General features: G+C 48.9%; 8 protein-coding genes across 8 annotated transcripts; 4 read left to right on the forward strand and 4 right to left on the reverse strand.

The window, feature by feature from the left end:
• Positions 1-1,082: 1,082 nt before the first annotated feature.
• Positions 1,083-3,548, forward strand: pxa1 (putative peroxisomal ABC transporter (PXA1); the record flags this gene model as incomplete). Its single annotated transcript, XM_057251740.1, has 1 exon — positions 1,083-3,548. One exon carries the CDS (start codon positions 1,083-1,085, stop codon positions 3,546-3,548), a length of 2,466 nt encoding a protein of 821 aa, XP_057111065.1.
• A 602-nt stretch (positions 3,549-4,150) lies between these two features.
• N7479_004044 (uncharacterized protein) lies at positions 4,151-6,558 on the forward strand (the record flags this gene model as incomplete). The annotated part of the gene is made up of 4 exons (XM_057251741.1): positions 4,151-4,337; positions 4,565-4,641; positions 4,697-4,877; positions 4,928-6,558. Coding segments are annotated over 4 exons (2,076 nt in total), but the record flags the coding sequence as incomplete, so codon positions are not given.
• A 322-nt stretch (positions 6,559-6,880) lies between these two features.
• Positions 6,881-7,840, reverse strand: N7479_004045 (acetate uptake transporter family protein; the record flags this gene model as incomplete). The annotated part of the gene is made up of 3 exons (XM_057251742.1): positions 6,881-7,204; positions 7,264-7,438; positions 7,506-7,840. 3 exons carry the CDS (start codon positions 7,838-7,840, stop codon positions 6,881-6,883), a joined length of 834 nt encoding a protein of 277 aa, XP_057111067.1.
• Positions 7,841-8,848: 1,008 nt separating this feature from the next.
• N7479_004046 (uncharacterized protein) lies at positions 8,849-10,043 on the reverse strand (the record flags this gene model as incomplete). The annotated part of the gene is made up of 3 exons (XM_057251743.1): positions 8,849-9,705; positions 9,778-9,930; positions 9,986-10,043. The coding sequence occupies 3 exons, from the start codon at positions 10,041-10,043 to the stop codon at positions 8,849-8,851; spliced, it is 1,068 nt and encodes a 355-aa protein (XP_057111068.1).
• A 225-nt stretch (positions 10,044-10,268) lies between these two features.
• Positions 10,269-12,301, reverse strand: N7479_004047 (uncharacterized protein; the record flags this gene model as incomplete). The annotated part of the gene is made up of 5 exons (XM_057251744.1): positions 10,269-11,032; positions 11,082-11,507; positions 11,568-11,732; positions 11,783-12,045; positions 12,249-12,301. The coding sequence occupies 5 exons, from the start codon at positions 12,299-12,301 to the stop codon at positions 10,269-10,271; spliced, it is 1,671 nt and encodes a 556-aa protein (XP_057111069.1).
• A 212-nt stretch (positions 12,302-12,513) lies between these two features.
• On the forward strand, positions 12,514-12,934 carry N7479_004048 (Tim10/DDP family zinc finger protein; the record flags this gene model as incomplete). The annotated part of the gene is made up of 2 exons (XM_057251745.1): positions 12,514-12,611; positions 12,751-12,934. The coding sequence occupies 2 exons, from the start codon at positions 12,514-12,516 to the stop codon at positions 12,932-12,934; spliced, it is 282 nt and encodes a 93-aa protein (XP_057111070.1).
• A 248-nt stretch (positions 12,935-13,182) lies between these two features.
• N7479_004049 (putative Sin3 complex subunit (Stb2)) lies at positions 13,183-15,708 on the reverse strand (the record flags this gene model as incomplete). The annotated part of the gene is made up of 1 exon (XM_057251746.1): positions 13,183-15,708. One exon carries the CDS (start codon positions 15,706-15,708, stop codon positions 13,183-13,185), a length of 2,526 nt encoding a protein of 841 aa, XP_057111071.1.
• A 2,386-nt stretch (positions 15,709-18,094) lies between these two features.
• N7479_004050 (uncharacterized protein) lies at positions 18,095-19,056 on the forward strand (the record flags this gene model as incomplete). The annotated part of the gene is made up of 2 exons (XM_057251747.1): positions 18,095-18,239; positions 18,779-19,056. 2 exons carry the CDS (start codon positions 18,095-18,097, stop codon positions 19,054-19,056), a joined length of 423 nt encoding a protein of 140 aa, XP_057111072.1.
• Between the last annotated feature and the right edge of the window lie 448 nt (positions 19,057-19,504).

Consider the following 19,504-nt stretch of genomic DNA (forward strand, 5'->3'; position numbering starts at 1 on the left):
TTTCGGGGGGAGAGGAGTCGAGAGGAGTCGGGGGGATGTCACGTGAACCTACGGTGTGGGAAAACGGGGGGAGAGGAGGAAATGGGATTTATTTCCTTTTTTCCAATTTTTGACGCTAAACAGGGCTAACAAGGCACAGGGGCCCTTTTTCACACGCTACTACAAGCCATCGGCGGCTACGGTAAATACCGACTTGCTATCACGCTGTGCAGAGTCGTACCCTGTACTCAGCCGATGTTACTTTCATGTTTAAGGTGGGATTATTGTCCATTCTTTCACCATACACATCATACAACCAACCCAGAACATACTAACACCCAGTCAAAACAAGATCGTTTTGAGATGATCCCGATCAGGGCCTGTGGGGGGATCTAATTGTGGATATTAACTGTGAGTGTTATGTACGGCCCCTTTTTTATGGCCACTTTTATGCGTTAATGGCCACTCATATGGCAGTAGAAGGAGCTATGGCCTTCAAAACGTGATTGATTTCATTTGATGTGACTTAAATTAGGTCCAGTCCAATCCTCAAACTGCAAACTGCAAATTACTTTGTACAAACTGGGTTATACCCAGCTATTATTGTTGGTTCGAGTTCTCGAGGTCTAGTTGGGTTGGAATGTTTCATTAAGGGGAAATTGAACATAAAAGTCCACAATAAAGGATATACGGAGTAATCCGTACAGAGTAGACTAGATATCAAACCTATGGAGATATAATCGGGCCAAGGGGGACAGGGGTTCCTCGTTTTAATTATTACTTATCCAGGCCATTTTCTAAAAGATCAAATGTCACCCAGGTGGAAGCCCTAGAGAGAGGCTGGGCTGCAGAAGAGAAGTACAAAGTACAAAGTACAGTCAGCTTCCAGGGTTCCCCACGTGAGGTGCTTCTCCACATATCCGAGGTTCACATGCAATGATGCAACGAAACCCCCCGGATAATCGTGTCAACTTCACTTTCTCACCTTGAGATGCATTCCCTATGGTTTGAAATACACCCGAAACTAACCTTATGGCCTTCGGTCGAGTTTAGGGACCGCCCTTCAGTTATCTCGTGAGTCGGAGGTCTCAGGCCATTTGAAGATGGCCGTACAGTCAACCCTTCGGCGTCCGGAGGATCCCCTCCTAGCACTATATCGTCACTACTACGGTCTCGTACGCTCCAAGTTCCACCGCACATCTAAAAATACCCGCTTGATTGCAACGATAACCCTTCTTTTCTCCATCATCGGCTCGAGTTATGGAGGCTATAAATGGTTCCGAGAGAGAGCTAAGGAGCGAGCCCAGGGTCGCCGTCTATTACGCCGGAACTCTGGTATCCGGGGTAAAGATGGATCTCGTACTATCTATGTGCCATACAAGGACTCCCTCACCTCCAAAGTCTTGATTCGTCCCACCAAGCCGACTACCTTCGACGCTCATCGGCGACTGTTCCTCAACCCCCCTGCATCAGCTCGCAGCAAAGACGATGGCTCAGCAAGCCAGATCCCTCCCCCTACAACTAAACCAGGTCTGAATTTGGCATTCCTGCATCAGTTCTTGAGCTTGGGTAGTATCATGGTCCCAAGATGGGGGAGCAAAGAGACTGGATTGTTGATGAGCCACGGCCTTTTTCTCTTGATGAGAACATATCTTTCACTGCTGATCGCACGACTTGACGGTGAGATTGTGAGGGACCTGGTTGCTGGGAAAGGAAAGGCTTTCCTATGGGGTATCCTCAAATGGTGTGGAATTGGAACTCTTGCTTCATATACCAATGCGATGATCAAATTCCTCCAGTCGAAAGTATCCATCGCCTTCCGCACTCGGTTAACCCGGTATATCCACGATCTATACCTAACCGATAATAACAATTACTACAAGTTGATGAATTTGGACGGTGGAATTGGTCAAAGCCCCGATCAATTTATCACGCAGGACCTTACCCTGTTCTGCACGGCTGCCGCCTCACTATATTCCTCAATGGGAAAGCCGTTGGTGGACGTTTTCGTGTTCAACTATCAACTTTACCGCTCACTCGGCCCCCTTGCCCTGAGCGGCATTTTGGCTGGGTACTTCAGCACAGCCGTGGTACTCCGGAAACTGTCGCCACCATTTGGAAAGCTTAAGGCAGTAGAAGGCAAGAAGGAAGGAGATTTCCGTGGCCTACACTCTCGACTTCTAGCCAATGCCGAAGAGATCTCGTTCTACGGCGGAGCTGATACCGAGCGGGTGTTCCTAGTCAGAAGCTTCAAGGAGCTGCAGCGGTGGATGGAGGGCATTTACAGTCTCAAAATCCGCTATAACATGCTTGAAGACATGATCCTGAAGTACTCCTGGTCAGCATTTGGTTACTTGATTACTTCCTTACCCATCTTCCTCCCCGCCTGGGGTGGCTCGGGTGGTGCAATGGAGTTGACCAATGCAGCAGAGGGTATGGGTCGCGAGCGCGGCCGCATGAAGGAGTTTATCACTAACAAACGCCTCATGCTTTCGCTTGCCGATGCTGGAGGTCGCATGATGTACAGCATTAAGGACATCTCAGAACTCGCTGGCTACACCTCTCGCGTCTACAGCCTCATTGCCACTCTACATCGTGTTCACGCCGATGCATATTACACCCCACGGGGCTCGCATCCCGAACTATATTCTCTTGCCGATTCCCAAGGCACCACCCACAACGGTTTCGACGGGGTCCGCCTAGAGCAGGTCCCCATAGTCGCACCATCCCTCCACCCAATGGGCGGCGACGAACTCATCGAGTCGCTCTCATTTATCGTTCATTCAGGCGAGCACCTTCTTATATCAGGTCCAAACGGCGTAGGCAAGTCCGCCATTCCCCGTATTGTGGCCGGGCTCTGGCCTGTATACCGCGGGCTGATTAGTCGTCCTCGAGGATTCGGCATCGACGGAATCATGTTCCTTCCCCAGCGTCCGTACCTCAGCGTCGGCACTCTGCGTGACCAAGTGATCTACCCGCACACGGAGGTAGATATGCGCGAAGCCGGCGAGACAGACGCAGCTCTACAGAAGATCCTCGACGATGCCCACCTCGGTTATCTGCCACAGCGCGAAGGCGGCTGGGACGCTCGTAAGGAGTGGAAAGATGTTCTAAGCGGTGGTGAGAAGCAGCGCATGGGCATGGCGCGGCTCTTCTACCATGAGCCGCGGTATGCATTCATGGACGAAGGCACTTCGGCTGTTTCCTCGGATGTCGAGGGCTTGTTATATGATAATGCCAAGGAACGAGGGATCACTATTATCACCATTTCGACGCGGGCGTCTTTGAAAAAGTACCATACATATAACCTGACTCTTGGCCTGGGTGCCGAAGGCGAGGTCTGGGAGTTTGAGAGAATCGGTACTGAGAAAGAGAAGCTTGGCGTTGAGAAAGAACTCCAGGAACTGCGTAAGCGTCTGGATAAGGTGGATGAGTGGAAGCAGCGCCGCGAGGAAATTGATCAGGAACTTCAGAAGGTTTGGGCTAACGGTGGTGAAGTTGCACCGCCACCTTATCAGGAAGAAGAGCACTCTGGCTCTGAGGCTCTAGTTGAAGTAACTGCGAATTGAATGTACACAATCACCATGGACCAATTTGGAGGTTTCCAAATTTGGAACGTTAGACTAATTTTTCACAAATACTTCTCCCGTACAGTTAGGATATTCCTCGGTCTACTCCGTAGTGTTACAAGAATAGTAGTCCGCTTATGCAGCCTTATCATGTATTTTTCTTAGTAGTATCTTTGGATATTACTTCTCCTTGCCAGTATTATGCTAGTAGTATAGCTAGAAGGATAAGATGCATCAACCATAGGATATAGCCTATCTCCGGTTCAAAGGTTGTCTTTTCCATACACAACTAACTATAACTATACATAATGACATGTTGAATTAAAGCGGCGAGGGCATGTCTTGCCTGTGTTCACCGCCCTCTTAAATAGGCGGTGCTTCTTATCGATAAGCCCACCTCAAAAGAGAAAACAGCCTGGGCATGGATCTCCATAGTTCATCCTATCAACAACTCCTCCTCGCTTGCGTTCTCGTACAAATCCTCTAGTCACTAGGGGTGGATGTATGTTTATGTTATTCCTTTTCTACCTTTTTTTTTTAGCATCGCTGAGTCCTAAATCCCTTAAAATCCAATCTGCCTTCCTTGGGCTTCCTAGGCGTAGAAGACAAACATGTCTTCTAGCAGCGAGGATGGGGATCCCAATGTTAATGTTATCCCTATGGAGAACTTTCCCAGTGATGGAAGCATGAGTACCTGGCCTGGGGGTCAATACATTGAACGCCCCGATTCTCGCTGGCGGCAGTTACTTGCCGAGAACTGGCTCAAAGACATGGGCACTTATGAAGAAGGTGAGTTGACTACATATGTTTCAGGTTCACGTTTTGTTTAGCATTATGTCTGTGTTGCGTTGCATGATTTTACGTGTTGCATTCATTGTATGGTTTTACGCGTTGCATTTGTTGGGTGACTGCATCTGTTGTTTGCTCCTCTGTGCTCTATGCCGGCCTACTATGTTTTTTCCTCTTTGTTTCTAGACTTCATATCCCTATTCTCAGACTGACAGTGTATACATAAGGTGTCACTCATATCATTGAAAAGTTACCTGAGGGATACTGTCTATTCGAACGACCTCGTGGGACCAATCCTAAAATAGTGAGCTTTCCTAGTGTTCCTTCCCATATCGATTTGCAACTAACGTCATGTGAAGTTTGATCCTTTCCTCTTCGGTCATCCAAGTGGTCAGTATTTCCAGTCACAGACCACTTTCTTGACCCATTTCCTGTCTCTTGTCAAGAACGAGCTAGACAGTTGTGAATGCAAGCCCTGCAGTAAGATGAGGCCGAGCCAGGGGACTTCGGTGCAGGGGACTAGAAAACTCATGCAGCCAAGTGAGTACTACCATGCCACTATGTTAGATCTTTTATTGACACACATCAAGTTATTAATGAGCGTCGCCCCACCGATGCAGAAGGACCAGATTACTGGCGAATCTTGGTCATGAAATTGAAAGATAAGAAGAATCTCGACGAAGATATCGAGCAACGATTCAATCTCGATTGGGTGCTGACTCATGAATGGCTTTCGGATTACTTTATGAAATTGGTTCTGGACCCCGCTTATGTCCCTCGTCGCGGTGAGCTTGTTCTCTGGATCTGGCAGGGTCTCGAAGATGGCTGTTTGTTACGCAACCCTGAGACTGGCTTCATTGAAATATTCGGCAACGACAACAAGTGGCATGGCGTGCCCAATTGGCGTGCCGGTGTAGTGACCCAAACCCCCGAGGACGCAGGACATATGGTGAATATCATTGAAACTCCGGACAGCCCACGCGGGCTGAGCTACTCTGGATTCCGTGTGGAGACTCTACCGGATCCCCTGGGTAATGACAAGTCTTACTCGGTGCAATACGCCTACGTTCCGTTGCGCAACATTAAACCTTTCAACACATGGCAACTCTACCTCAATGGCCAAGAGCGAGAGGACATCCATCCATCTATCGAGAACGCGATGACTGTCATGTCTTCCTGGAGCATGGTTCAAAAGTTCCATGCCCGTGGCGAATGGCCAAACGTCAACATCTATTGCAAGGGAATCTTCATTGGAGCCGAACTTCTCGCCGTACACGACACCGTCCGTCTGAGGCCACATGGGTTCCATCGCGATCATCTCAAAAACGGAAATGTCGGTGAAGTGACGGAAGTGATGGTCGTTGAAAAAATTGTACTTTCCCTTTCGGGGTGTGTCGACGATGATGAGGAGCAGCTAGCAAAACACATCACAGCTATGGTCTCCGGTAAGGTATTCACTACCAATCCTAGTCACATTGCCGAGGAAGGCCCGTTTAAAGGTGCAAGCCCTGTGCCATCCACCACCGAAACAGCAACTGGTCCTGTCCCGCTTACCACAGAAGAAGCAACCGCTACCTTCCGTCAGGTTAGCATGAGCGACTACGGCCCCTGGTACCCCATGGCCAACGGCAGAACTTGCAGCGTCTCTCCGCATCTAATCATCGGCCGCTGCTACGAACCACTCGCAGCGGAGCTTATGCTCGGCACCCACTCTTTGGGTTACGACGTATCCGGCGTGATGGAAGGTCGTGAGTATTCCTCACAGGTCGATACGCGCATGCCTGGAAACAACACGTGGTTCTGGGGCGACTGCCGGGTGGAAACACTTGGATTGACAGAGATTAACGGCGTTGAATGCGGTCTCACGGCGGCGCAGCGCGAAGACCCACGCAAGTGGCAAGCTATTATCAAACTGTCTCACGGCGAAATCAGCCATGCTCTCCGACGCCAGGCTCACATTCCTTCTTCTGGTAGTCGACACTTTAACTCTTCGTCGTCCGCTCCGAGCGGTACCAGCTCACTGCCGAGGACTGGTTTTGCGCAGGTTGCGCAGAACAGTAAACTGGTCAGCTCTGCTATTGGCAGTGCACCGGAGACTGAAGATGATTCCTTTGATGATGTCTTTGGGAATACCACTGATGATCAAGTATCTGGTGGTATCTCTGGGCCGAGGTTTGAGGGCGATCATTCTTCTGGAGAAGATAATTATCCTTTTGCGTAGATTGATTCGATTCGATCTGCCCCTTTGTTTTCTTTAGCGGCATATCCAAGATACCCATGGGGCGTTAAGAAAGCATGGTTTTACCTTAGCCAAATGAGATTATGTGCGAATTGTACAAATGTCCAAGTAGTCAGAGTGTGATAATTCAGTGTGCTCTATTTTCCAAACAGCTATGTAGTGCTGCCAATATCTAGAAGAATAAGCTCAAAATATGAACATGCCAGTGCAACACAACATCCTAAATAAGAACTAGAATAGGTAATATTGCATGGCTATTGCCATTTCATATCTATATACGTTTAAAGAACGACGTACCATAACCTCAAACCGCACTCTGTCCAGCAGCATTCTGTCTAGCGGACCGCCCCTTCTCAGACCACGGGAAATGAATAACAGGGAGCAAAAAGAAACTATTACTACTATCAGCAATACCAGCAAAGGCATTATACCAAGCCAAGAAAGCACCAAGTAAAGCAAAGAATCCACCAGCCTTTATCAATTTTTCATTCGGCACTCCATCCACATTAAAAAGATACCCGAGGGCGAGCAAGAGAAGGGCGATGTCGACGAAGAAAAAGAGGGAGAAGAACGCCACGGGGGATTTGAGAGTGAGCATCGTGACCAGCGTTGTGAAGATAAACCAGCCCTAAAGAGAGCAAGTTAGCGTTAGCTTCCTTTCCCTTCTTTTTGTTCGGAATAACATACGAAGAGATATAGCGCAAATGAGTTGTAAAACATAGTATGGGACCCATTATCTGCCTTTTCGAGAGCCCCGATAATATTAAATCCACCAGGGATAAAAGTAATAGCCAACGAGATCCAGAAACCACCGTATGATGAGAGCACCGTGGCACCGAAGGTGTTACCAATAGCCATTTCCCTGACCTTGTTAGCAAAATCCAAAAGAAAGCCCGCCTATATTTCCATAACATGTCTGAGCAACATACCACATGCCAGCTAATAGTTGCACCAAGCCACCATAAGCCAATGCAGGCCCAACAACGATATTAGGCTCTGTGATGCCCCTGACATCCATGTTGAGACATCCCAGTACAAAGGTAGTGAGAGCAAATGCACATAGGCCTAGTGGTGCCGGGTTGGCGAGCTTGCGTTCTTTGGGAACGCGGTATAGACCTGGCTGTAGGTCACCTCCGAAGGCAGGGTAGCGGGTTGAGGCTGTATGGACGTGGGCCAGGGTGCTAAAGTGGCCTGTTTCGTAGTCCTCGTTGTTTGGAGAACATTTTTTTGTGTCGTTGACACTGATTCTATCTTCGTTGGACATTATGGGCGGAGAGTATGAGGTAGATGGAGAGGTATAGGAGAGGAAGGAAAGGGTTTTATAGTTCGAGAGAAAGAAGGAGTATGGCCAGGACGGTAGTGCAGTAACTCTAAACAATTGTGATGAGAAGGAATGAGAAGGAATCGGATTGGGAGCTCCTTCTGCTTTAGATACGGCGCACACAGTGTGCATAACACCATCTAGGCACATCCTAGGCACCATGGCCACGATGGAGCCAGAATTCTGGGGAAGATCAGCGATAGTGTGGGGGAGGGGCCCAAAAACGAGTCTCGGGAAAGTGATGATCATGCTGGCATTGCTAGCATTGCTAGCAATGCTAGCTAGTATCTAGGACAAAAGGAAGAGAACTTACAGTGGGACCTCCGAGGTATTGGGCGGCATTCCGGTACTACACATAGCACCTTCTACATATGTATGTACTCCGTAGAAGTACAGAATTCCGCCCAATACTTTGCAGGTCCCACTGTAATATGTACCCCATACTAGTGGAGACGGTATACAGTTCCGTAGGTCCGTAGACGTCCACATTGCGAGTACTAATGATAGATCAAGCGAAGATCAACATGCAGATCTCATTCTGAGCTTGAAACTATGGGGAAATATGGAGCTTTCCAAATGGTAGATCTTGGACCTACTTATAACAGAGTTAACAAGGCGGACTGTGTGGGATTTCAGTTTGCCTTTCGAGAGCTTGGGCACTTGTTCATTGGATTATATTGAAGTTTCTTGGCTGCAGGGCTTGGAAGTTCTGTCAATGCCGAATTAAATGCCGAGATGTGCATTGGGTTTGGAGTTGTGTCACTTCCCTGGATTCATATACAAAGTAGTGCATTGAATTCCTACTCCCCTAGCATCCGGGGATTGCCCAGATTCCGGCTGGCCGTTGTTTAGATCGCTTTCTCCCTACGAAAGATATATAAAGAAAAAAGTCGATATATGATTTGCATTAACCTAACTTCAATCAAATCACATGCTAGAGACTAAATATACTCAATAGTTCTTCTGTACAACACCCCTTGCGAACTCCGCAAAGCTCAACCCAGGCTGAACCTCCTCCTCAAGATTTGGCTGCGTAAACACAGCTAGAGTATTCCTAGCAATCTTCTGCCCAGGACTAGCCTTGGCCCCCTTAACAAAATGAGGCACGGCCATAAACTTGCCACGTGTGATCAGCTGCAAGGCCTCACCAGTCTGGAAAGCTAGACAATCTTTAGGAATATTAACTTTAACGATTTCATTAGTGCGCGAGCGGATGTACAATCCAGCCGACGGATCCGGGGAACGGGAGAGTTCCGGGAGAGTGGCAGATGCAGACCCGGAAGACGGATCAATAGTGGGAGGGGAAGCCACTTCGTCGAGGAACATGGCCGATGTCAAGCCAGTCAGACAGCCGTGGTCGAGATGCGTAGCGCACCAGTCGTCGTCACTGGCCTCAGCCTCATCTTCCTCGTTTCCAGGGAAATAATGCAAAAGCCGCGCCTTTGTAGTCAAGCTGGTTGTCACGACATGGTGTAGATATCCAGGCTTATAGCCTTCGATGTTGGCTTCCGCATACCGATCACATGCCCTAGCGACCAGAGCCGCGGTATCAATGATCAACGTACATAGTGACTCCACACTACCCCTGAATTCGGGCAATCTGGTTGGCGAAGGCCAGATGTTTGGCGCGGTATACTGGGGTAGATCTGGGAAGTCATCCGCCGGGGCACTTTCTAGAGAAGCATCCTGATAAAAGGCGCAGTTCACGTAGTACGAGCCCTTGAGTGTGTCGAAATGGCCCGATTTCAGGGTTTCTTTGCCACAGGACCAGCCGACCAAGTATTTAGATTCTGGGCTTGTGAGGGATTCTACGTGGAGGTAAGTTTGATTTTGCGGTTGGAGTCAGGGTGCAGGAATATCTCTGAGGTGTGGAGACTTACCCAGTTCGGGGTCAGAGAGAGCTGCCAGATACGAGGCATTAGAGAGAACCTTTGCGCGCAGGTCGCTGAAGGTCGAGGGAAGGTCTTTGACGACGATGATACCCAGAGAGGACGGGCCAAATGCTTCGGTTAGAGTGTCGAAGGATACGGTTCCTGTATAGCTTAGTATCTACTCTTTTTCTTATATTCTTCTGACCACACAACTTACCATCTACAAGTTCCTGCAGACTGACAGTAACGGCCTCAGCCACCGTGTTGCTCTCCATGATGTGTTGTAGAAACCAAAATCAACTTCCCCGCTTCCAGGCGTTTATCGCACTATCTTTTCAATATCAAACGGCACTCTTCGCCTATCTGCGCTAAAGTTGACGCGATGTTACTCGATGCAGGGATTTCAAGAACATGTCCAATAGGAGTCAAGAATCCCATATTATCTCATTCTTAGTATATCGTACAACCACATCTACCCGTGGACTATTATACAAAAATTCTCACTCGCTACTCGACTGCCCATGCCGTCTAGTGACAGCCCTAAGATTACCGAATGGCAACACATCGCCAATTCGCTTGGCCCCTGTGAACAGCATACAGAGACGGTCAATGCCACACCCCCATCCGCCAGTAGAAGGCAAACCCCACTCCAAGGCTTCGAGGTAGCTCTCGTCTACCTCGCCGGGCTCGCCAGCAGCCTTACTGAACCGCAGCTGGTCCTCGAATTTGCGGCGCTGCTCGAATGGCGAGTTCTCCTCCTCGTAGGTATTCACTATTTCCTTCCCTTCGATAAAGAGTTCGCCGCGCGCGGCGACGCGCTGCTTAGTCGTTGGATGGACAAAGGATTTAGAGAGTGGAGAGAGGCATTCGGGTGGGTTTATGATAAAGGTAGGGTCAATGCATTGCGATTCGACGTAGACGCTGCATAGTTCATCAAGGAGGCGCGGGAGAGTTGGGTTCGTTGGGAGTGGGACGGAAAGTTCGGTGAAGATGGCGCGGACTTTATCTAGAGCGTCGGGGGATTCGAGGTTAGGCAGTTTCTGACCGGTGGCCTCTTCGATTCCTATGAGGAAGTCGATGCGTCGAAATGGCGCCGTGAAGTTGACTGCGGTTGGGTTAAGAGTGCCTGTTGTGTTGAAGGAGCGGATGTGGGCTGCCATGCCGGAGAGGAGGTCTTCGGTGATGGTCATTAGGTTCTCAAGGTTTGCATATGCGTGGTAGAATTCACAGGTGGTGAATTCCGCGTTGTGGGTTTTGTCCAGTCCTATATCTCATCAGCTTTGATAGACATAGTCTTATTTATTTCAACATACCCTCATTGCGGAACGAAGGTCCAATTTCGAAGACCTTGTCAAACCCACCAACCACCAACCGCTTGAGCCATAGCTCCGGTGCGATTCTTAGCGACAGCTGGCGGTCTGGGAACTCAGTGGCGGAGGTATTGAACGGACGAGCAATTGCGCCGCCTGCCACAGACCCGATGATCGGAGTGCTGACCTCCATAAAGGACCGGTCGATGAAAAACTGGCGTAGATATTGTACAAGAGCCGCGCGGGCTCGAATGATATCGGCCATCGCGGGGTTGGCCAGGAACTGAACATGTCGAGGGTAGGGAGAGGTCTCGTGCTCAGTATCGTGAACGGGAACATCATGCAGACAGGGCGAGAGCAGCTGCGGCAACTCGCTCACATCGACAGTGAGCTCGCCTCGTCCGGTGCGGTGCGGTCTACCGGTTACAGCTAGAATGAATAGCATTTAGCGGCGACACTCAAGTCAAGCCGGGCAGAGACCAGACATACAGAAAGCGTCACCGCGACGCAAAAGACGATAGAACTTCTTGAAGTCCTCGGGAGAGACACCGTCCAGACGACGCTGATTGCACATCACCTGGATTTTATGGCCATCTTGCACGATATCGAAGAAGATCAATTTGCTTCCCGCGAGTCTATAGGTACGGATTCTTCCTACTATTCTAAGTACATGGGCATTGCAAAGGCCAGAGAGCAGAACCTACCAGAGACGATGACTGTATCTTCTACAGAATCATTGTCGGCGAGCCCGGCGTAGCGAGAACGAAACTCGGCACAGCTAACTGTGCGTTTATCCACCGCCAGGCGAGGGTATGGGTCTGAACAGGCATCTTTGATCTGCTGTACACGCTCCTGAAAAGCCTTCCCTGGCGATGCTGCCGAGCTATTCTTTCGAATTGACTGTATGGTTAGTCGTGATGTGAAGGGGATCTGAATACGGGATTGTCTAGCGAGTCGCAGTCCTGCACTGAAGATTCTGGGTTAGCAATGTTCGAGAAAATAGAAACAATTGGTCCAAGATTAAGCATTGAGCTTTGTCAGATAAAATCCAGTACGTTCAAATGTCCAAAAGGACATCACTGTAGCGGTTCTAATGCGGGGATATATCATCATATAAGGGGAAATGGGAAATGAGAGAGTAAGACAGTAAACAGTAAATGCAAATCTTACCTGTTTTGTAGGCAAAAGCCATATAGAGCCCATCTAGGGCGAGTTGAAAGCATAGCAAATTGGCTCTGCTTTCACATTGTTGAGAGAAGAGAAGAGGAAAAGAAAAAAGAAACGGCAGAACCGAGTTTTTCCACGCGGGTGGGCCCAAGCTTCTCCGACCTCCCGTGCTCCGAATACGTTGGACTCTCTGGTGCTCTACTCCACATATCTAGCCTCTCATCAATTACCATCTACATTTCAAATCTATCCCAAACACATATACATCATGTCTTTCCTCTTCGGCGGTGCCCCCAAGATGTCCTCGGCAGAGAAGATCGCTGCTGCCGAGACAGAAGTTGAGATGATCTCAGACATGTTCAACCGGTAAGCCCAAGCTCTACAAAAGACTCGAGCGCTGTAGCTCGATTCAGAAATGGAAGACTGCAGAAACTCCTATCCTAAATCTCCCTTCAAACGTTCCGTGTCCCTATACCATTCTAACTTGATACCGTCGCGATTATAGCTTGACCGAGTCCTGCACCAAGAAGTGTGTCCCCGCCGATTACCGCGAAGGCGACCTCAACAAGGGCGAGTCCGTCTGCCTCGATCGCTGTGTGTCCAAGTTCTTTGATGTCAACATCAAGGTCAGCGAGAAGATGCAGGGTGAGGCCAATGCCAACAAGCAGGGCGGCGGCATGGGCTTCTAAACATGTCGACAACGAAATTTCTTGAAAACGAGCTCTGGTAGTCTTGAAACTGGAGAGCTCGGTGGTCTTTGTTTCTGTGTAAGGTTATTTGACTGGTTCTGCCTACTGAAACTGGGCCTGTTTTGAATGATGGTTCACGTTTATACCATCACAGATGGGAGGCACGATCGCCGGTCTATCTCTATGTACAATATGGTGGATAAGGGAAAAACAGAGAATGAAAAAAAGAAAATATCATACAAATGTCGTCACTGGGTCGAGAAGCCCATGGATCGCGCTATCCATGCGGCCCAGGAAGTGTCGTGTTCTTCCTCGCCTTTGACCAGAGCTTTGATTCTTGTCTCTACATTCACAATGTGACGGTCAAAGTCGCTCAGGCCGGCTTCCATGTCATCAACTTTGGACTCAAGGACATGTAGTTCGTAGTCCAATTTAGCGCCTAGCAACTCGACGCGTTTCACTCCATCGGCGAGGTGGTGGCTTTCATCTATGAGAATGTCACTAGATCGTTCGCGCAGTCTCTGGTAGTCGGCGAAGCGTTCCAGGTAGACTGAGTTGAGCTCTTCGTGTCGGTCATAAAGGAGTTGATTGAGACCTTCCACAGAATCCACTTGCCGCTCAACCCAAGGCACGGTATGCTGGCTCAACTCTTGAATCCGCGAGCTGAAGACGCGCCCCTCTGAGGCAAGCATGTCTTCTTGAACGATAGCCTCCTCCAGATTATCGGTTTCTTTGAACGCTGGTTTCCCGCCTAGCGGCTCCCATTTGAATACCGCTTCTTCAACTGTGCTGAACGACAGGTGTCGTGCGCAGAAGTTGTCTCGACGTTCAATCTCCCTTTCAGGGCTTCTGAATTCTTCGTAACTTTGTGACCGCCGCAGGGCCATCACAGCTATCCCGCTGATCGAACCGGCACGGTCACGTTCGCGATCCGATGACGCTGCCGTCGACCGAGACATAACGCGTTCCATATCTGAGTCTTCCTCGATGATTGGAGGCTGCTGTGCAGCGGGCCAGTCTTGAGCTTGTGTTTCTGGCTCATCTTCAGGCACAGGTTCGATATGGATTTCAGGAGCTTTTCTCTCGGTGTCGGGAATCGGCGGTGGTTGAGGTTTCTCTTCTTCAATGAGCTTTTCTATGTCGTTTGATATTTTTCTTTCTGACCGGAGACCAGAGTCAGTCCGCGTTTTTGTTGATTGTGCCTCATTGTCACTGTCGATGGATGGATGGTATGCGAGATCGTGCGTCAGCTCGGAGCTATCTCGTGAATGATGATGGTGATGTCGAAGACCCTGCAGTCCAACTGCATCTTTGAAGCGTCCTAATCCTGCTCGCGCGTCTGAAACTCGTCCGCTGACACCCTTCTTCCGGTGATCTTTCTCCTCGGCAGTCTGTTCTGGCATCTTCCAAGAGCGATCTAGCCCTGAGCTTACTCGCTCGGCATTCATATCCTCTATGGAATGCTTCTTGCGACTGGTCCAGACATAACCGCCTTGTTCATCGGTCGTAAACATCATATCTGATCCAGCCCCGCGAGTAAACCCATCTTCGACGCCACTCTTGCGCGGTTTACCCAGCCACAGCCACTTCGCTCTCTCACCATTGCAGCACTGTACAAAGGTGTCAAGATCCAGTGTTTCTATATCAGCAATGCCACCTTTGTCGCGCCCGCGGACCATCCCCATAACCATCTCACCACCCTGCCCACTGAGCTCTGCCATGGTTGACTTCACTGCATCGGTCCAGCCTTCTGCATTGGCAGCCTTGGCCGTGACGCGGTGTAAACGGTCCAATGTAAGTCGGTCCAATCTTCGCGACCGCCTCATTTTTTGAGATTTTTGGAATCCACCGATTCCTCTTTTCAGATTGAGGATGTCGAAGGCGTCTTTCCCCACGGGGGCCCCATAGGCGTGCAGTCGATTTCGAGCTCCGAGCAACGTACCCAGCAATGCAGCCACACCAGTGGGTCCTAGGCTACTATCACCTGGTTCAATGTTGTACAGGTCTGTCCCGATATCTGTCCACCAATCGCTGACAGCTGCCTCGGTCACATCACAAAGTAGCCCGTCCACATATTCCGGCGCTAGCTTGTCAAACATCACCAAGGCAATCTGGCACTGTTTGACCAATTCCATAACAGCATGGTATAAAGGAACCCTCTCGCTGGTTCGGTACAGCTGATGAAACTTGGCTTCGGTCGCCGCTGAGGGAGATTGAAGCTTCAAGCTAGCGCGACCTGCGCACCCAAGTCTCTTTAAATCTTCATTCACAATAAAGTCTTCCCGGTGTCTTTTGATATCGCCATTTGGTATTGGAATTAGGCTTAGGGCAGACGGAAATGAGGCCAGATCAGTAACCATGACCGTCCCTAGTGGTGTTTCCTTACTTCTGGCGTGACATTGCTTCATGGCGTCAAAGTACATCCGCAAGCGAGGCGACCATGTAGCCTCATTAGTTGGAACACTTAATACCCCCACAAACACTGTATGCGAAGGGTCACCGGTATAGGTCGAGATGATGAATGTCGGATGCACACGAGAGCAGGCCCATTGCTCAACGATATAGATCTCATAACCTTGCAATGTTACACGTCGCTGGAGCACATCAGTCGAGGGGTCTTCTTCGAGGTATCGGAGGGCAACCGCATCGGTGAACACAAGTCGCTGGTGGCCCTGCGATGAGGGACGTTCGGATCCAGTTGCGTGGGAGTCGGCCTCCGAAGGCTTGGAGTCGGTACGATCGACCGGAGGAACACTCGGGGCGTTTGTCTGCATGACGGCTACCTAGTCTCCTGCCCAAGCTTATTTGCCAAGGGACAGAAATGAAAGTAGCGCTGATCATTCAACCCTAAAACAGGTCACCGCTCCTAAGCTCAAGATGCGAAGAGAGTGCCGACCTTCCTTCGATCCTCCTGGACTCTTAGTCAGGTCGAAACAATTGTGACATATCCAGGCAACAGGATTTCATGCATAGTATGAGCCTGAATTAAACGGAGAAAGCCAAATCCAATATCCAATATAAGCGAACGCCTTGCAAACCACATAACCCCCCAAAGTGTGCAGAAGTGGCGACGTCATCCCGTGCCTCATGGCGGACATATCATGTGACCATGGCTGTTTATTTTGCAACCTCAGGCATCAACATTTGTATAGATGTGTTTTGAGGAACGTGTTCTACTTCTTCCTTCCCTTTCTCTGAATAATATTTCTATCTCAATTGGTTTATCCCATTATAATGACTCCTCTAGATCCTGCTGGTTTAGCCAGAGCGCAATTCAAGAACCCCTCAAGCCCGACAGAAGCCATCACCACCAATCACCTTCAACCAACCGAAAGAAGCTAACCACCAGCGGAAGAAAGGGTTTGTGAAAAGAACGGAGCTCTATAGCTACTGCACCGCACTCAAACTATTATGTAAGGGCTCCGACAATCCTAGTAAACAGGCATTTATTAGTGTTTATGTGGGAAATAATACAGCCATTTTACCACTAGACCATAACAAAAACCAAGGTTCCTGTTTAAGGCCTAGGGGGGCCATATCCCAGTCTGACAGTTTATCTACAGGTTCCATGTGGTAAACTACTAGCACAGTCAGCTAACACTTTTAGGATAAGTCCTACTAGGCATTTATTTTCGATACAAGCGCCATTTATTGTAGTATCACCATAGTAAAAAATCACAGAGACCTGTGCCAGTAGTAATTGAGGCTGCGCCAACAGTGTTTACCGTTCCATATACCAATACTGAACATGGGGATTCTCCCACTCCCTCCTAGAAGGCCACGATCTTCAAGCCCAAGGAACTGCATGCATACCAGACCTTACACAATAGCAAATTGGTCTCCAGTTCACACCAAGCGTTCTTGGAGACCAAAACAAAAAATGTTATCTCTCGGTCAGTAAAATCGCAACCGATCTAACTTTCGGGTGGAAGCCCGTGTATGGAAAGTTGGTCGACTGCATTATAGATGTTCTTTTAGGTGTATGCAAAGGCGGTAAAGATCATAAACTGTGTAGATGACATTTTCATGTACAACATTGATAGTTGACTTTGCACTAGATGTATATAGCAAAGAGTAGACACCGACAGTGGGGGCTGGCTGTAGCCCCCAGTGTCAAGTACGCTTGCATCTCCCTAAGGCAGGTTTAATGGAAGAGAAACACAGGCAATATGATTCTTCCATGATATAAGAATATCCTGTTAGGCAGAAAGAGCTACTCCACCGCTATGCCCCGAGACAAGCCGAGGGAAAAGACTTGAATGGTGAAGGGGTGATATAGGGAAGGAGCAAAAAAAGAATCCATGCTCAACTACTCCTGGCGAGGATCGAATCACTGACCAGTTTCACCATTGCTAGGCTTCCCAATGCGGTATCACCCGTGCTCATTGTTCCACCTAGCAATCAGATGACCTCGTGTCTCTCACCCACTCGGCCACCCAGAGAGGATTTTGCTAGCTTGCGTTTGACTTGAGTCAAGTAGACCACCTGGTGATCATTGAACCAATTCTTCTCCCTTGCAACAGGGCCCATATTTATCCAGAAGGCCTTAAGCTTTACCGAGCGAATTGAATTCAAGTTCGATATTATATGCGAAAACTCCTCCCCCAGGCTTACTCTTATAGTGCTATTATTATTATGAAAGTAGGCTTTATTAGGTAGGTCTTTTCATGAAGTCGTGCTTTGACAAAAGAACTTCTCCCCAAATGTCCACATACGTGGTAATTTCCTCAAGAAATGCTCCTGCAGGGCCTTTTCTGTCGAGATTAATCGCGCCTAAAAGTCGTGGAGACATGTGTCACAAAGATTTGCAATGCCACAATGCCATAAAGGAATATTTGGACTAGTATCTCCATCAAAAGCTGCCTGCACGGCCATTCCAAATGCTGTCGAGGGCATTATAGGACAAGATATCACCTAACCAACGGCTTCCATGTTAGCGTAAAGTAATGCGCCACGACGGAGACCTAGTGTAATTTTGTTCTCTTCACGAGGATGTCGGAAGTAACTAAGGAAGTGAGTAGTCTACTAGAGCTAAGCTGTCTATCAAAAGATATGTAGATTCCGTACCATAAACAAATAATCTTTAAACTTATCCCACGATGAGTCTTGACCGAATAAAGACCGTACACATATAAATCCCCACGCCGGATACTGTTCAGTATGTTTCTCAGTCCCCTCTGGTTCCGTATTTTCGATATCATCTTACATTTCATCCTTTCCGATATGGATATTCCTGTCCCTTCGCATCTGTCAGTTCCTGCACAAAACTCCGTCAGTGGGCCGAAGCAACAAAGTGGTCAGAGTGGTACGTCAGGGTAGCTGACAGACGAGAACTTGACCCACCTACACACTCTCTCAGTGACCTCATAATCCTCCATAAAGGCATTTGGTAGTCCTTCAGGGTAAGGGAAAACGACGGAAGCAGGATTGGGGTAAAAATTAGTTCCTTGGGATGATACTGAGTCTCTATTCAATGGAATGACCTGATGGGTTGGTGTGTTATGATTCTCTTTAAGACCATCCTAATATAAACTCCCAGCAAGAGAAACTACGTGGTTCAGTATTCTTCGGATATTCGGAACTAGATGCTAACTCCTCTACGGCAACTAAGACATCGAGAAGAAAAAGCAAATTTTGGAGAGCCATCACCAGGATACTCGACCAGCGAGAGGGCAGACACATTTCACATTTTTAGATAATTGTACCATGTTATGAGCCAATCAATTCCAATCATGTGCTCCAAAAGCTCTAGGATGTCCACCTCCAATCACCTCCACGTTGGGGTATTTAGCGTCCACCATGCTGTAAAAACGTCAGCAAGACTCATATGAATAAACAAGCTAGACATACTCCTCCCTGAGGACCACCGGGTCCACCATGTCCGCCCTGGTGCTGTCCAGGACCTCCCGGGTGCTGCGGGTGCTGCGGGTGCTGCTGTCCTTGGAATCCGCCCTGAGGTCCTCCGAAGCCTGGACCACCGGGACCACCAGGGCCACCAGGGCCACCGTTATGTTGAGGATCACCCTGGGGTCCGCCGGGACCTTGCTGGTGGCCCTGTTGGTGGCTGTGTTGCTCGTTTTTCTCGTGCTCGTTGTGCTTATCGTGCTTGTCGTGGTGGCTGAAGAGACCCATGGTTGATGGTGGTATGAGGAAGTAGGGTGGTGGTGGATTGATGAACAGGAAGATCGAGGGGGTATTTGAGTGTGAGTATAATGCTGCAAAGAAAAGGATGAAGAGGTACCACCCTGCCCTTTATAGGGACTGAATGGCGTCACTGGCCAGAATGCTAAACTAGGGCTAAGATGCTATGAATCGAGCCTAGTCTTAGATGCGGATGATGGTGGCATCACTTACGACTGTCCATGTGGAGTAGCAGAAGCGTATGATTGGGATGAGCTACTTCCGCCCCCTACAAAGTACTATGAGAATCGATCGAGGAAGATCTAACCAAATCCTGAATCGATTCCATAACTACAATATATATCAAAGTTCGGGTAAAATTCTGTCATGAAGTTGAGCCCGTAGCACTTGAGCCTGGATACCAATACAAACAGCCAAGCTCTGCAACAC

Source organism: Penicillium vulpinum (genome assembly GCF_028829585.1).
Source record: "Penicillium vulpinum strain IBT 29486 chromosome Unknown utg000002l_segment0_segment0, whole genome shotgun sequence".
Taxonomy (NCBI): domain Eukaryota; kingdom Fungi; phylum Ascomycota; class Eurotiomycetes; order Eurotiales; family Aspergillaceae; genus Penicillium; species Penicillium vulpinum.